This window comes from Xenia sp. Carnegie-2017, unplaced genomic scaffold (genome assembly GCF_021976095.1).
Source record: "Xenia sp. Carnegie-2017 unplaced genomic scaffold, XeniaSp_v1 HiC_scaffold_16, whole genome shotgun sequence".
NCBI classification, from domain to species: domain Eukaryota; kingdom Metazoa; phylum Cnidaria; class Anthozoa; order Malacalcyonacea; family Xeniidae; genus Xenia; species Xenia sp. Carnegie-2017.
Window position 1 is genome coordinate 3451281 of NW_025813469.1, and position 15759 is coordinate 3467039.

The window sequence follows — 15759 nt, forward strand, 5'->3', positions numbered from 1 at the left end:
GCGTTGTCACCTGACGTCATAGCCGTTATGTTAATCTGCCTATTGAAAAAATTTTAATGAAGTTACTTTGTTCGCTACACCAATATGCCTACTTCCATGTTCGTTTTATTCCACTTCATTTCAGATGAGTACAAATATCACACTATTATCAGTTGCAATGTGGACGAGAATGACGAGAACAGTCCTTATAAAGCCTTGGACAGCGGTAAGGCGAAGAAAATGTTCGTGGTGAATCAACACGAGGGACAACCTCTTTCATTGGATGCCAATGGTGACGAGGAATTCTTCATCGGAAATGTGAACTACGGCCGGGGAATGTTGACTTGGGGTCATTACCCAGATCTTGGAAAACCTGAAGTTGAAGAATGGTGGGGCAATCAGTATCAGGTGCATTGATTAGACAAGTCTTTTTTTCTTTGAGCTTTTTCAAAATTTTTTCGAAGAGCGTACTGTAATAGGAGACATTTGTGGTACTTATGTGAAATACTCAAACGTTTCCCTACATTTGAGATAAAATTCATATGCAACCGAAGATGAAGTCTTCTGAAAGATTATTTCACATGGTATTAGTGCCGTATCCTTATAGCAATGTATTTTTGTTCATTTGCTGAAAACACGAACTCGCAGTTCTTCAAAGAAATCAAAACAACACTTGTTCTTCACACACGTGAAATTCCATCACAGTTCACGTTATTTGGCTCAAAAACAGATGACGCAAAACAGTGCAACTTCCTTTGATTACTTTTTTAATTTGCTTTGTTAATTGTACACTTGTGTTACGTATATTTGTGGAACGAAAATTTGTGGTAGGTATGTTTGTGGTAGGTATATTTGTGTTAGGTATGTGTGTGTTAGGTATGTTTCTTTTTACTTATATTTGTTTTATTACAAATGTGTACTATTTAATGCTCTGAAACCAATCAATCACAGTCGAATAGCATTTCCTATACAATAAATACAACATCAAGCGTATATAGTATGTCTCAAACATGCAATATGGAACAATCATGAAATAATACTTATTTCTTTCCAAGGATCTGCTAGACTGGGGATTGGACTTCGTTTGGCAAGACATGACAACGCCCGCTATGAAAGCAAGTATACATCAAAGTCCCTGTCCACTCCTTTCATTTCCAATGGATCTCATGATATCAGATAATGAAGAAACCCGTTATGCACAGACGGTTGTGTCGGTTGGGAAAAAGCCATTCGCCAAGATTCGCTGCCTGTATAACTACAATCTCTGCAAAGCAACGCACGTTGGACTGGACCGTATCAACGGTGAAAAACGGAACTTCATCATCGCCAGAGGTGGCTTTATTGGAGTTCACCGTCACGCGGCACTGTGGACTGGGGACAGCACATCGAACTGGGAATTCGTACAGATCAACATTCCATTGGTGCTTACGATTGGGCTGTCAGGGCAACCGGTGTCTGGCTGTGATATTGGTGGCTTCTGCTGCGAGTACATGGGTCAGATTGTCGATCCCGAGTTGCTTACAAGATGGACTATTCAAGGAGCGTTTTTGCCTTGGTTTAGAAACCATTACGACAACTATTCAGAGCCATATCAAGAGCCGTACAAGTGAGTTACTCTGTTTTTCCTCAGAACACCAATTCAGCATGTATAATGTTGAAATTAACATACAACTGATATGCTATTTCATGTTTAAAGCCATTTTCACAAGCACTTTTTTATGTGCTTAAACAACCAATGTTGACAACACTATTCTCTGATTAGGTATTTGAAATTTGTCAACTTCCACTTAACATAAATAAACATTAATATATTATGAATTTTTTTGTAAACAACTTAATATTTCTTTTGGCTTATAAATAAGTTTATGCAAATTTCACTTAAAAAACACTCTTAGAGAAAGCCAAACAAATGTGATTTTATTAAGTGGGCTCTAGCTGTGATGATTAAGATGAATTACAATAATTAAACATGCCCCATTACCTTCTTTCAATAGATATGCCGAGCCTGTGCCGACCATTTGCCTAAAGTATATCGAGTTGCGATACCGTCTAATCCAGGTTTTCTACGATGCAATGTACGAGAATACTGTGACTGGTAAACCAATATGTCGCCCTCTTTTCATGGATGAAATCGAGCCAGGTAATTTTGGGTTTTGATCAGCGATATGTATATTAAACTGGACAACGCATCTTATGTTACAGTTGAAGCTAGAAGTTGGCTCATTTGTTTAACGGGGGGGCGGGGTGGGGTCAACGGTCCTCTATTGTGATAATTTTGTATTACAAAATCACACTGTATTTCTTTCAAATATTTCAGATTCAGAGGATATTAAAATTTAGATGTTTGTTTGTTCACTTCTCTGTGAAAAACTCTTCAAATCGTGCTCATTTTGGTTGCCTTCATTAGGTGTATTTAACTACGATGCTGCTTGTGACGATGATCACTCGTGGGGCTGGGTTGATGGATACACGGCCAACCGTTTAGACGATCAGTTCTTTGTCGGACGTAACATCCTTGTGTGTCCTATCGTGAACCCGGGACAAACAAATCGTCCTGTCTATCTACCACAAGGAAGCGTTTGGTATCATTTCACTGACAGCAAAGCGCCTCTTGGACCAGCGGTCTCAGGCGGTCAAGAGTTCTCATTCTATGCACCATGGGATAAGCCTGAATGGGACAATACAGCCATCTACATCCGGGAAGGTGGGTTCTTTTTTCATGTGTACTGATCTAGGTAGACCTCGATGAATGGCGTTTATCTAAACGAGAAAAGCAATAAACGAAATATGTTTACAAACGGATCTTACGTTCACCGTAACGAGAAAGATTTAAGAACAGAAGACTTTCATTATTTTATATTATTTATTAAACGAAGAAAGCTAATGAGAAGAAATAACAAGATAGTATAAAGTTATCTGTTCACGCCAAAAGCAAATAGCTTTGCTTCTCAGACAATATCTTTAACTCTTCTCTGTCCTCAAATCTTAACGAGGATACGTTCAGAAACAAACAGCCAACTATAACGAGCATTCGGTATCTTTCATATATTACACAATATCTCATAATAAGCACTCTAGCTGTCCCCTGCTTATATACTGTCGACAAGCTAATTATAAAGTATAGCGTACAGTTCTTTTTATAAATTTGACATAATTGCTATTTACAATATATGACGTAATGTAACTAAAATTAGAATGTAATTATGTAATTACAATAAGACAGCATGACAAAGCGAAATTGTCAACTTAGAACTTCAAGCAGTAGTCCACGCGTAAATTTAAGCGCACACGTTTTGGTTAATATTATTATAATGTCAATGTATTTAGGGGCAATCATCCCCATGCGAGAATTGGAGCAGTATATCGGAGAATTATACTCTCAAGGAAAGAGAACACCATCACTTTCTACATCTACCCGGGTAGAGACGATCGCTACACTTTGTACTTGGACGACGATGGTCTGTCACGTGACGCCGAGACAAAGAAGAAGTACCGCCTGACAGAAATCAGCCACAAAGGTGTGAACAGCGGGCAACAAGTACGCGTTAAACGTGTACACGATAAATACAAGCCTGTTGAAACCTACTATTACATCGGATTGTTGGGAACAGTTAATCCGAAAAGCGTGAAGATCGGGGTTTTGGCGTTGGAAAAGAAAGTCGAGGAAAATGACAAGGCCAGCTCGAAAGCGCTTGCGGAGTCCAAGGTAGACGGTTATTACTACAACTCGTACCTAAAGACCACTTACATCAAGATATTTGATACGAAAGTGGATATAACTCTGGATATCTTGTTCTGATTGGAAGAACGGAACGAAATTTTGAGGTTTTTATGTGATATCTCACGCGTATGTGTTAGTGCACTATTATTTTGGATAAATTTGGATAATTTCGAGATTTTTAGTTTTATTTCGATTATTCGAGAAGAAATGTTAGACGTAGTAATTTGTTGTTGATTTTGAATCGACGTTAAAAGTTCTCAGTAAAGATGCACATGTGGGTCTACTTTGCATTAATCGTAAAAATACTTGCAAAAAGGCGCATGCCATTTGAACAGTGAAGGCGTCCTCGCATTTGAACTTCCCGAGCACGAGGAGAGAGTGTCCGGGGTACAATCTCGCATCGACTTGAGCAAAAGTATAAGGGGAAAAAATCAGTTATCAAAGATGTTTTAATAAGCCACTAAAGCGAAAGAAACAAAATTCTTGTCCTTTATGCTTATTTTACTTAAGTGGACCAGGCTTACCTTATGGTAGCCTTCCAGACATATTTGTTAGTGAAAACTGAAAAATTCATATAGCATTACAAACCCCCACCACACCCACTCACCATTCTTCGCGTCGACAAAAGACGTTTGCTCGAGTACAAACTGCACTTTCATATGAATTTTATTATATTTGCTAAGATCGTTTCACCTTTTATTTGATTTTGGAATTTTTTCAAAAAAATGCCTAGGTGGTATGCCACATTACAAAACAAAAAAATGTAGTTTTGTTCAGTTTTCGGAACTCATTTTCCCGCTAACTCCAAGGCCGCTTTTACTTTCCGCTGTGCGATCTCCGGCCTTTCGTCAGCAAGAATTTCCTTATCATAATTCTACAAGGGCAAAGAAAAGAAATGCTCATATATACGTCATCAAGTCTTCTTAGAGATGTTATTAGCAACCGAGGTTGCTGGCTTGGCAAGTAGAAATACGTACATCAACATAGGTGTATAGGAAGATTTGTAGTTGTTCGTGTTCGTACACATGCATGTTCTAATCCGTAGAAAACAGTTGATTTCAACTTAACACCTCATATTATGGTTAATGATAATCAGCCTCCTCAATTATCCATTTTCTTACACCTATGTACATCGATCTGCCACAACGATTGCACTTATATTTGCTAGCTTGTACCTTAGCAATATAGAAATGTTATATAAAATTGAGAGATAGGATTTACAGACAATTTGTCGACTGTAATTCAAAGTCGTTCTTGAGCCAATTTAATGAATTTGCAGAAAAATCTTATCTCTTGCTATAATCTTAAGTTTACAAGATGATGCTTTTTAGAGTATATTTTCTCCTCTATTCCTTTGATTGTCGGCTGCAAAGTTTCAACCGGATTGCATGAAGCATTCAAATGAAAGTCTACTTGTGGCTGTTAGCGTTGTCAAGGCCGTGAACAGAGAGTTTCATAGGGAGTGCACATTTGAAATAAGGGAGTTGTATAACACAACTATATATTTATGAAATTTAGCATTACATCAATTCTTTTAAACAACAAAAATAGCTTATTAAACAGTAAATTTAAAATAAAGTGTCAAATTGCAATAGACGACTATGCTTCTTGAATAAATGTTTATTGATTGATCGCAAAGTGGATGTAAAAGCTGAATTCCATTCAGTGCAAATTGTCGCACGATCGACTTTTTGCGATCACTTTCTTTTGAATTGTGTGCAGCAGTGTAAAACTGTTCCGGTCGAGAGCTTACAATTGAAAAGAAAATGATCGGAAAAAGTCGATCGCGCGACAATTTGCACTGAATGGAAATCGGCCTTAAGAGAGCAAAGCTCGTCCACTTTTTATTTAAAGCTACCAGGAAACTAACAGGTTCAAAAATATAAAGATCATTTTTATTTTCAATAATTTCAATATTGCACGTGCATCCAGTGCACTCCCCTGGTTACGGATCGGTTGATTGCATGTTTTACACACCTAATGAACCGGAAACGTTCTGAAATATTAACATGTAATAACTGCATGTAAGAATACATATATATATATATATATATATATGTGTTGTTTCTCGAAAAGTTTTTCTTTAATATTGATTTCATCATATGCTTAAATTGATTTCATCATTGATTTCATCAGTGCTTAAATTGCATCAACGCTTAAATTGATTGCATCATTGATTTCATCAAGGCTTAAATTGAATCAATGCTTAAATTGATTGCATCATTGATTTCATCAATGCTTAAATTAACAGTCTATATGTCGATGTCAGTACATAAAATTATTGTATGAGATTTCGGTTCGTGTTACTCACTTAACGTTCACGCCCTATTGCCTAATCGTGTGACGTGGCCGATAAAGGATAATTTAAGACGTGGCAGCAACATCTGAGTAAATTTTCGTATTTAGCAAAGTCTTGTAAGAGACAAAAAGTCTTCGTAAAGGACACTGTTTAAAGAAATACAGTCTACTTTTCCTTACCGGACAGGCTTCCTTAACGAAAGCTTTATCTGTGCTGACTTTAGCCTTTTTCAAAGGAGATACACCAGGTCCAATCCATGTTATGAAAGCGAATTTTGCTCGCCTGCTCATTTCGTCACCAGTTTCAACTCGAACGTACGCGTATATGCGAGCGTCATCTGTAAATTGTTTACATTTGTACGAATTGTTTGACTTATTGTAAGTTTTATGTAACAACAGAACTGATTATAACAGCAATAATTATATAATATACGTACCTGTACAAAATCGAAGAAATCCGTCATAGTTATTCCCGTGACCGGCGTACACGATGCGCTTACCTTCATATTTGAAAGCGGCCCTGATGGGTAGGAAATATGCATTGAAAGATTTAATTGTTACATAGACTATCCCGATTTAAGAGCGACGCCACATTTTGGGGACACCTAGGTTTAGATTACTCGGGTATGATTTCGATCGATAACGATAACACAGTGCTTGGATTATCAAGTATCATAAACATCGACTGATATCTCCGTCACTGATAGATTACTTTAGCATTATTTTAGTTTTTATGATACCAGTTGCACCTCTAGGTGATGGGATGGGCTTCTTGTGAACACCGCCACGCCAGCACTTGAAGTAGGCTGCAGCCGTACTCCATAATCAAACACTTATCATTCGGCAACAAAATACAGTACCTACCACACAGTTGGTGAATCGTCGTTTCGCACGTCTTCGTAAGCGGCACGAATAGCATCGAAATCGATGATTGGATTCATTGACGATCCTTGTATCTAAAGAAATGTATGTAAAGTTTATCGCCTATTCGTTGTATATTACTAATTATAACAAAAACAATTAACAAGGTATACCTGTACAAAATTGAAGAAAATCGTCATGGTTGATACTAAGATCACGAATGTACGCGATACGCTGATCGTCATTTTTGCCAACAGCCTTGCTCCTTGCTGTGTTAGAAATATACGCTCTGTCAACGATGCAGCTGTCACACTGAACCAAGTGACTGCCACACGCTTCGTTTATCAATAAGTAAACGGTAAGGACCGCTTTCTATAAATTGTTTTCCAATTGGCTCAATAAAACAATATGGATGAACACTAATTGTTGTTCGTCGTTTATCAAACCAATCGTGAATCATAAATCCAGAACAAACAGAATAATAACATCCGCCCTTAACTGTAGCGTCACTGATCACTGATTCCATAAGATGCCAAGGAATCGATCAACCCTTTGAGGCAATGTTACATAATGATTACGTATGCAACGCCATTAAAGAAGGAATTTGATTTTACGAAATCTATGCATCTCGAATTCATTGCGAAAAAGAATTGGAAATCGTTTGAATCGCTCGCCCCTCAAAAATGGCCCTTACATGTTATGATTTATAGACTTGAAAATGTCATTCGAAGGGGGTCTGCTCCCCACTTGCTCATCCTTGCCTGTCTTTTGGTAGAAGTTCGCTGACGACAAAGCGCACCTTACAGTTACAGTGCTATCTCGGGTGATCAAGAGATGTCATTCCAAGTCTTATGTGATAATCCAGACTCAGACAAATTAGCAATCTACATCCGTGAAGTGGTGTGCTTTTTTATAGGTACTTAATAAAATTAAGTTCTTAATCAAATCATGAAATAGAACTTGTTAAATTTCAGCCAAAAGAGAACCATCCAAGAGCACATTTGTTTATGGAATGTAATTGATACTATTTTATACGTTAGACAAAATCTCCCCATTCTAGAATTTTTAAAGCGCATACGGGAAGAATACATTTCTACGAAAAGAAATACATAACCGCATTCTGATTTTCAAGCTTTGCAAAATGCAAGAAATCTAAGGTGCACCCACTGGGTAATTGTGACGTTTTCCACATGAAAAATGTAAGGCATAGCCATTGTGTGTGAAAAAATCACACTTGTTTTTGAGCAGTTACTACATGTATTTCAAAACAAAACGCGTACATCGGTTTCATTTAAATTGCCAAGAATATTTGACCAATTATTCTAATTTATTTTTTTGTTAGTAAGTGCAGATATGTTATGTCATATTTCTAAACAAAATCCAATACAAAAATATTATACAGGAATACAATTTATCCAGATTCAAGTGTTCATTTTCAAAAATCCCGGCTACTTGCCAGTACCATAATTAGCACCACCTGCTGCCTTCAAGACTTCTTTGACCTTCTCTTCTAAAATTTCCGACTTTTCGTCGGCGAGAATTTCCTTGCCAAAGCTCTATAAAGGCAAAAAATGCACATTTACACGTCACGCGGTCCTTTTTAGAGCCATTTCGAAAACCGGCTGGCAATACGCAGTTCAAGTACCGAAAATGGCAAATAGAGAAAACGGTTTCAAAATACGACAAAGATTATACACGTGACAAGTTTGATCTTACTGATCATGAGGAATTTCAACAACACACCGGCGACTTCTCGTTCAATGATTTGCAACGATTTATTCAAATAAGAGATTTATTTGTATTTTACAAATGTATGGAGTAATCAGAAGATGAGCCCGATCTATGGTTTCAGTTCATATCTCCTGCATAACCTCCTTTGCCATCTCATGTAAATGCAAATTCGAATAAAAATGCAGTGTGTCTGTGACCGGTGCACCGTAGCAGGCCGATAAAAAATGCTTTGAACATTGAAAGCGTTTAGCGGCAATTATCGGCGGTAAATGAAAAGTCCAAAGAACTCTGCCCCAAATATTGTATGAATGTCTTAATAGGTAGTTAGGCTACAACCACTCGAGATTAAAGAACTCATTCGCGTTCGTCATTTGTCTGCCAAACACCCTAAATTTGGATCTTGGTAAACTAAGTACCGTAACGCCCACCATTGCGAAATAATACAAACAAAAAATTAAACAGAAAAATTTGAGGAAGTGGAACATTTTCGAAGTCTACAGCTGTACTTAATAAAATATGAGATAGTTTGCGATTCATCAGTGTCGAAGTCGCCATATTAAACAGAGATTGATAGAAACAAGAAAGTCTATCTTTCAGGATGTGTTATGAAGATACGGAGTCTAGTCTGGCTTCCCTTACCGGACACGATTCCTTGATGAAGCCTTTATCTGTGCTAACTTTTGCCTTTTTCAGCGCAGAGACACCGGGTCCAATCCATGTTATGAAAGCGAATTTTGCTCGCCTGCTCATTTCGTCACCAGTTTCAACTCGAACGTACGCGTATATGCGAGCGTCATCTGTAAATTGTTTATATTATTAGGAAAACATTATCATACAGCGATAATTCATCAGACATACCTTCGCAAAAATTAAGAAAGTCCTCGTATTTATCGCCACAATCTCCAGTGTACACTATACGCTTATCGTCATATTTGAAGACAGCCCTGTTGGGTAGGAAAATAACGAAATATACATTCAGTCAAAGATAATAGTGTTACACCGACTCCCATCAAGAGTCGATACCGCATTCTGATCTCACGGCATTTTGCATATCTGATAATTTCAGTCGACAACTGAGAAACAGCGCTCCTATTATCAATAGCCAGGTACGTAAAAACGGTGTTTGAATGATACAAATCAGTTTTTATCATTTCGACTACTATTCCTTCATATTTAAATAGCCCAAGTGCTGCGTACAAAGATGCTACAGTGCAATGTATCGAATTGCCGGTGATAAGACAGGTTACACTTGCCAATGGATGCGCTTCTTGACACTTCAGACACGCAACCTATCGATAGAATTGACTGCCGTGGAAACAAGGTGAAAGCACCTACCACACAGTTGATGTTTTATCGTTTCGTACGTCTTCGTAAGCGCCACGAATAGCCTCGGAATCAATCAGCGAAGACATTTTTAACTGAATGATTTGAAAAGCTTTCAAACCATAAGTGTGATGTTGCAAACTGTGGCGAATTGTCTCCTAATGGCTTTATTTATGACGTCACTGATTTCATAAAAGCGGAATTGATCGATCATTTGAGGCAATGTGACGCATGAGCACGTAATGCTGCGCAAAGGATTTTGGTTAGATAAATTGGTAGCTGAATTGGTACAAGACCCAGGCCCTCAAGACCTTAAAGATTTCCCTTTTACTTTTTGGTTTATCTTTTTACGTTATCACGCTCAACGCCAAGTACACAAAACCTTTAAAATTATGTTAGTAATTTTAAAAACAAAAACAATGTCTGCTAAAGACGTTTTTACAACAAATTTTTTTCTGAATGATGTTATTCTATTCACGCACATAAAATTGAAAAATAAAAATGTAAGCAGCCCGATAGGGGACTCGAACCCCTGGCCCTCAGATTAAAAGTCTGATGCTCTACCAACTGAGCTAACCGGGCTTGCTCGATGTGAGGTGAGAAATTTAATATTATACTACAATAATCAAGCTTTCAGTCGGTAACTTAGTAAACTTAAACTAACAACACGTGCTACCTGACCACGACAGTACAGCTTCTCTGTATCTTGAATAATTCTGGTTTCTTTACAGAGTTGAATATTTGGCAAAAATGCATTTAATGCACTATTTGGACGAGCAGGGTAACCGAGTGTATACATTGAAGGTTAGTAACAGGCTAATTGTAGTTAAACTAACGTGAAGGGCATGTTGTATAGTGTGGACAGTGGGCATAAAACATGATGGCTAACCAAACCATCATCCATTTATTTGTAAGTAGCAAGTTCAATGTAGAAATACACGTTGAATACAATCAGCTTGTTTTGTTTGGATGCCATATCCATCATTGCTGTTTTGTTTAAACACGAAATGTCGTGTTTAAAGTATTGTGTTTATCAATAATAATTTCAGCTGCATTTAGAATTTCAAGTTCCAAGGGGATGATTCGAGTCTGTTTTTGACCATATTTCTTACTTTGATGACCACGAAACTTTAAATTTCTGAAGAAATGAATACATGTTATAGAATTTACAATGTAAGACACAGGCTGCTCAAGACGCTACATTTATTCAGATTTGATATTCACTTTATGTTTGATGGCTTTCTTTTGGAATTGTTGTTAAGAAATGTGATATCTTGTATTTCAGAAAGTTGACCCCCAAGGAAATAGAACTTTATCTTCTCATCCAGGTATAGTTTAATGTAACTTAATGTAGCTCTGAACTTATTAATGCCTGTGCATGAAAGATTGTAAAAACTTATATACATTGCTTACTGAAAGAATACCTCGGGTACAGCTATTTTTGTTCGGAATGTACCTTGTTCTCTATTGGTGTATCTAGCTTTTGTCAAGTTATTGAAGCTAGCTTGGTTTTTCACTCCTGTACTACAAGTCTTTTTGTGTTCATTTACTACAAATACAATTGATAAAATTTCTTTTCTATGAAGACGAAGTTCATTTTGCTGAATTTGATATAGTAGCTAGTTTACCAGGGATAGGGAGGGGGTCTACCTATGTTGTATATATATATAAAGTAAAAAGTACAAATGGGTCATAGCTGAATGGGTCCTATGTTGTTGGGAACTTGTTCTAAACATTATGTGTATCATTGTGATATGTCTATATTTTGAGGTTCAATCGGGGTTTATCCCTGTAGACTGGGCACTACCCCATATAGCATTCCTAACTTCCTTTGCCTTTCACATATGCATCTGGGGCCGGTTGCACAAAGATCAAACAGCGCTATCCACTGGATAGCAAGCTTTTTTGAATGTTTAAGAAACCTCTTAACAGAGAAAAATATAAGATTTGAAATGAGAATTCGCTTAAGGAAAATATTGCTTCCCAGATTACAAAAATTTCTATGTCGTAAGGAAAATACAAATAACTTTTTATAAGTTTGAAAATTTTACTATCCAAAAGAATAACACTATCCAATGGATAGCGCTATGTCATCTTCAGAGTCATACCGCTAAGGTTGTCGAAACGTCAGTCAACAACAACAAAAACAGTCCTTCTCAGGACTATACCAACCTGGACGATCTACATCTACAAACATGTGACGATACTCCCGCGTTCAAACCATTTACTTTATTCGTGAATTTAGTTATTTAGAACGATTATTTATAAAGGCGGAAGGCATAACAGTAAATATTAACCATTTGAGTTAGAAACAAAGCATAACGATCAAAGCAAAGTTTGAATATTGACATGTTGTCGTGCAAATGACTTTTTTTGTAAGGATTATTACTGGCCAAATTCCGTTGAATTCGATAAGTGTGCTGTTTAATTGCAAAATTACTAGAGAAGAGAAGTTTCTTTCTAGATTGAATCATGGAATACTGTAAGGTAAAAAGAAATTCATTATCCAAAATGAATCAAAATTTTATAACATAATAGTTGAAAGCGAAGTTCAATTTCCACGATACAAATTGCTTGGCTTATTAAATGTTATCTTTATAGAAACTATTATAAAAAAGTATATAATCCCTTTTTTCTACGAAGCCCATGGATGCTTTCGTTCATGATGAGCGAGTTTTATTGTGTGAAGAGGAGGCTCTCCTTCATCACGAGAGAGTTATGACAAAGTTACATTGCAAAAAGTAACAATTAAAAAAAACGTATAAAGATGCTTCGAGTTTGTTTAAATTATAAGTCAAAAAGGCAGAAGTTGTTTGAATTTTTGCAGTATCCTTGCATGTTCTAGTTTCTTTTATGAGAAGAATTCTTGTAAAGAAAAAAGACAAATTTTTTCTAGTGACACGTCTAGTGCTCAAATACCCCGAGATAGTTGAGCACTAGACGTCGCATGTTAATTAAGGGAAACGGATAGTCGTTGTTTGCTTTGAAGCCCATGTATGGTTTGCTCGTGATACATGAGAAACAGTAAATAAGAGAGTTAGGTCAGAAAGATATAATCCAATAAAAATTGTATAAAACATGTTTAAGGTTGTCTTAAATTATAAGTGTCAGAAACAGTTAATCAAAACATCGCTTGGTATATTGATGCCAATGTTCATATTATTTATATTATTTATATGAACATTTATATAAACAATGCTTATTTTGTAAACAAAAAGATAAAGTTCGAAAGCAAAAAACCCCGTTTTCGGTCCATGCTTCCCGATACCCTCTTGAGTGTAAGGCACTAGAACGCCGCATGTTAACGTTTCGGTAGGAGATTTCGGCCCCTCCACGCTATCCTACTTGGGGAAGCCAATACGTAGCAAGCTTCCGCCCATCAGATCCCGAGATCCCCTGCGATAGGCTTTGCTCGGGGTACGCAGGGAGAGTGCTGTCGCGACCGATGTGTGAACCCCTAAGCCACTGCATATCTAATCGCACCCAGCTTCGACTGCTAGTTGACATCTACTATATGAAGTTTTAGCTTTATATATATATACATAAATTCAAAGGCTTGCGAAAGTTGTGGTATTATTGACATCATTATCGCGCATGCCCAGATGTTTTCTTTGATAATTTGCGACTAAGTGAGCTAATTGCCACAAATGTAGTGCAAGTACATATAGTTAGTCGTTGCCATGACTATCAACAATTAGTCGAGTGGACTGATCTCTCTATTAAATTGTCACTACGCATGCTATATACTTAAAAATCGGTGCTAGTAGATGCAGTTGGTCATTGCCATGACCATGAACTTGGGCAGCTGGTCAAGTCGACTGTGCATGCTCAAGCATACTGCGCATGCGCAGTTCCTTTATTTGAAAATTTGTGATTGAGCGAGCTAAGTACTCAATAATCGGTGCTAGTACATACAGTTGGTCGTTGCCATGAACTTGGAGAGTTGGTGGGGTGACTACGCATGTTCAGATTAATTCCCAATTAATTTGTAACGTAGCGAGCTCTGAAATTGGTGCTTGTATAAGCGCTTAGCAAATTCTTAATCATATATTTTTGGCATGCTCTTTGTCTTTTTAAGCTTGTTTTAACAAATGCATATCAAATTCATCAGCACTTTGTTACGCCACTCGTAATATCCGTGACAATGTTAGAGATGTTTTTGTTTTTCTCTATAACTTTGCATCTGCGCATATTGCATGTCATGTCCTAGCTTTCTTTTGATTTGACGGAAAATGGTTTTTATTCACACTTGCGCCTTCTGCTTTTATAAGTAGTCGTTCTGTATTTGTAAAATAAGATTTGCAAATGTCCCAAGAGCAACTTCTTTCTATTTTATTGCCACTATTCTACATATACAGCATTAAGTCCGACCATTTGATTGTGACCCGCCATTTTAAAAAGTACTCGTACGACTCAATCATGAGACTGGACTCAATTATTGACGTCATCGTTTTCAAAACCCTCCGTTTTCGCTCGTCCACACGTAAACACAAAACCGGCGTTTTCAAAAGTCTTCACTCTGGAGAGCGTATTGGAAAACCTCCGTTTATGGTCACGGAAAACGCCGTTTACGTGTGGACGCAAGGCCAAAACGGAGGAAAAAACCTCCGTTTTTCAAAAATATCCGTATACGTGTGGACGGGTCCTTAATCTCGTATTTCTGACACGTGCGTTGACCGTCGGAAATCGTTAACCCAATTTTTCTAACTGGCTTTGCCTTATAATTGATGAATTGTCAACTGCAGACAGCATATTGTGAACCTTTTTCTTCTATAATTTAAAAATTTATAAAAAATTGCGGACTGTGCACGACATTTTTAAACAGAAACTATGTAATTCGGCTTGGTGTAAGTCTCTCTTCGTGGTTCTACTTGACTGTGTCACTTTGAACGAAATCAAAAATTTATAGTTTTGTGTAAATGATTAATGTTTTCATTGTCACAATTTTCCAGCCAGATTTTCCCCCGACGACAAGGTCTCCAAGGAACGCGTTACAATCAAGAAACGGTTTGGCCTGCTATTGACTCAACAAAGTCAACAGGTGTTTTGAAATCAACGCACAAAAGGTATGGCGAGGAAATTTTACTGCAGTCCATCGTGATCGTCTTTGAGTGAGGGAGAAAAGAACGTGTATATATTTATGTTCAATGAATATTTTCAAAATAAAACATGTTTATTAGTTAGCTATAACTGCGTGGATGAGTTCCAATCCATGTCGTCAAAACCTTAAATATTTCGTAGCAAAGAAGTACATTTCATTTTAATGCACGTGTAACCTATGCTTCGATGCTGCATAAATTAGCTACAAGCTTCCGTCATGTTCTTTTATTTCACTGACCATTTTGTATCAGTTCCTCAAACTACTTAATCAACCAAGTATATTTACAATAGGTACCAAATATTATACCATCTTTTTCATGTAGACAATGCTTTTATGATTAGCAGTTTTTTTCGATATTCAAGTTTATTTGTTCTATACTCCGAGTAGCTATTGACGAATACTGCTGTTCCTAAAGTGGTTGGCCATTTTAGGCGTCCCTTAGAATGGCAAACCACGTGCGCAAAGCATGACCTTAATTGGTACTCATTTAAAGTCAAATAGAGACTTTGTCGTGGTGAAAAGTTTCAAAATTGTTTCAAAAAGAGCAAATACCATAGTGAATGGTGAAAATAGTAACATAATAGTTTTTAAAATAACTGTTTAAAACCAGAACACTAAACCAAGAGTTCTAAAAGACCTGTTTTCAAAGCTGAAAGACGATATGCATCTCGGCAGACTACTCATCACGTGTATTATATATCAACATTTAATCTTAACATAAAAATCGCTTGACTTTGAAGCACTC

General features: G+C 37.1%; 3 protein-coding genes, 1 long non-coding RNA gene and 1 other non-coding gene across 5 annotated transcripts; 2 read left to right on the forward strand and 3 right to left on the reverse strand.

Annotated features, from left to right (window-relative positions):
* Nucleotides 1–35: 35 nt before the first annotated feature.
* On the forward strand, nt 36–3971 carry LOC124436700 (alpha-glucosidase 2-like). Its single transcript, XM_046986668.1, is given in 6 exon segments — nt 36–387; nt 1035–1585; nt 1974–2119; nt 2387–2683; nt 3307–3366; nt 3369–3971. Coding segments are annotated over 6 exon segments (1767 nt in total). The 5' UTR covers nt 36–84; the 3' UTR covers nt 3779–3971.
* LOC124436701 (coactosin-like protein) lies at nt 3923–7186 on the reverse strand. The gene is made up of 5 exons (XM_046986669.1): nt 7033–7186; nt 6863–6954; nt 6436–6518; nt 6179–6336; nt 3923–4574 (listed from the first exon to the last, which is right to left on the reverse strand). The coding sequence occupies exons 1-5, from the start codon at nt 7102–7104 to the stop codon at nt 4488–4490; spliced, it is 492 nt and encodes a 163-aa protein (XP_046842625.1). The 5' UTR covers nt 7105–7186; the 3' UTR covers nt 3923–4487.
* Nucleotides 7187–8096: 910 nt separating this feature from the next.
* On the reverse strand, nt 8097–10064 carry LOC124437131 (coactosin-like protein). The gene is made up of 4 exons (XM_046987143.1): nt 9926–10064; nt 9449–9534; nt 9230–9387; nt 8097–8415 (listed from the first exon to the last, which is right to left on the reverse strand). The coding sequence occupies exons 1-4, from the start codon at nt 10000–10002 to the stop codon at nt 8308–8310; spliced, it is 429 nt and encodes a 142-aa protein (XP_046843099.1). The 5' UTR covers nt 10003–10064; the 3' UTR covers nt 8097–8307.
* A 358-nt stretch (nt 10065–10422) lies between these two features.
* On the reverse strand, nt 10423–10495 carry Trnak-uuu. Its single transcript has one exon. It is a non-coding gene; the product is annotated as a tRNA-Lys (tRNA).
* Nucleotides 10496–10679: 184 nt separating this feature from the next.
* Nucleotides 10680–15019, forward strand: LOC124436655. The gene is made up of 3 exons (XR_006945418.1): nt 10680–10717; nt 11199–11241; nt 14870–15019. It is a non-coding gene; the product is annotated as an uncharacterized LOC124436655 (long non-coding RNA).
* Nucleotides 15020–15759: the final 740 nt, after the last annotated feature.

What these genes read in the sequence shown, in the direction of transcription:
- LOC124436701 (XM_046986669.1), bottom strand. Translation starts at nt 7,104, where the DNA reads ATGACGATCAGCGTATCGCGTACATTCGTGATCTTAGTATCAACCATG. An exon ending in ATTTCTTCGATTTTGTACAG is followed by an intron (nt 6,337 to 6,435) that starts GTACGTATATTA and finishes AACAATTTACAG; the next exon opens with ATGACGCTCGCATATACGCG. An exon ending in TCGTTAAGGAAGCCTGTCCG is followed by an intron (nt 4,575 to 6,178) that starts GTAAGGAAAAGT and finishes TTGCCCTTGTAG; the next exon opens with AATTATGATAAGGAAATTCT.
- LOC124437131 (XM_046987143.1), bottom strand. Translation starts at nt 10,002, where the DNA reads ATGTCTTCGCTGATTGATTCCGAGGCTATTCGTGGCGCTTACGAAGAC. An exon ending in CTTTCTTAATTTTTGCGAAG is followed by an intron (nt 9,388 to 9,448) that starts GTATGTCTGATG and finishes AACAATTTACAG; the next exon opens with ATGACGCTCGCATATACGCG. An exon ending in TCATCAAGGAATCGTGTCCG is followed by an intron (nt 8,416 to 9,229) that starts GTAAGGGAAGCC and finishes TTGCCTTTATAG; the next exon opens with AGCTTTGGCAAGGAAATTCT.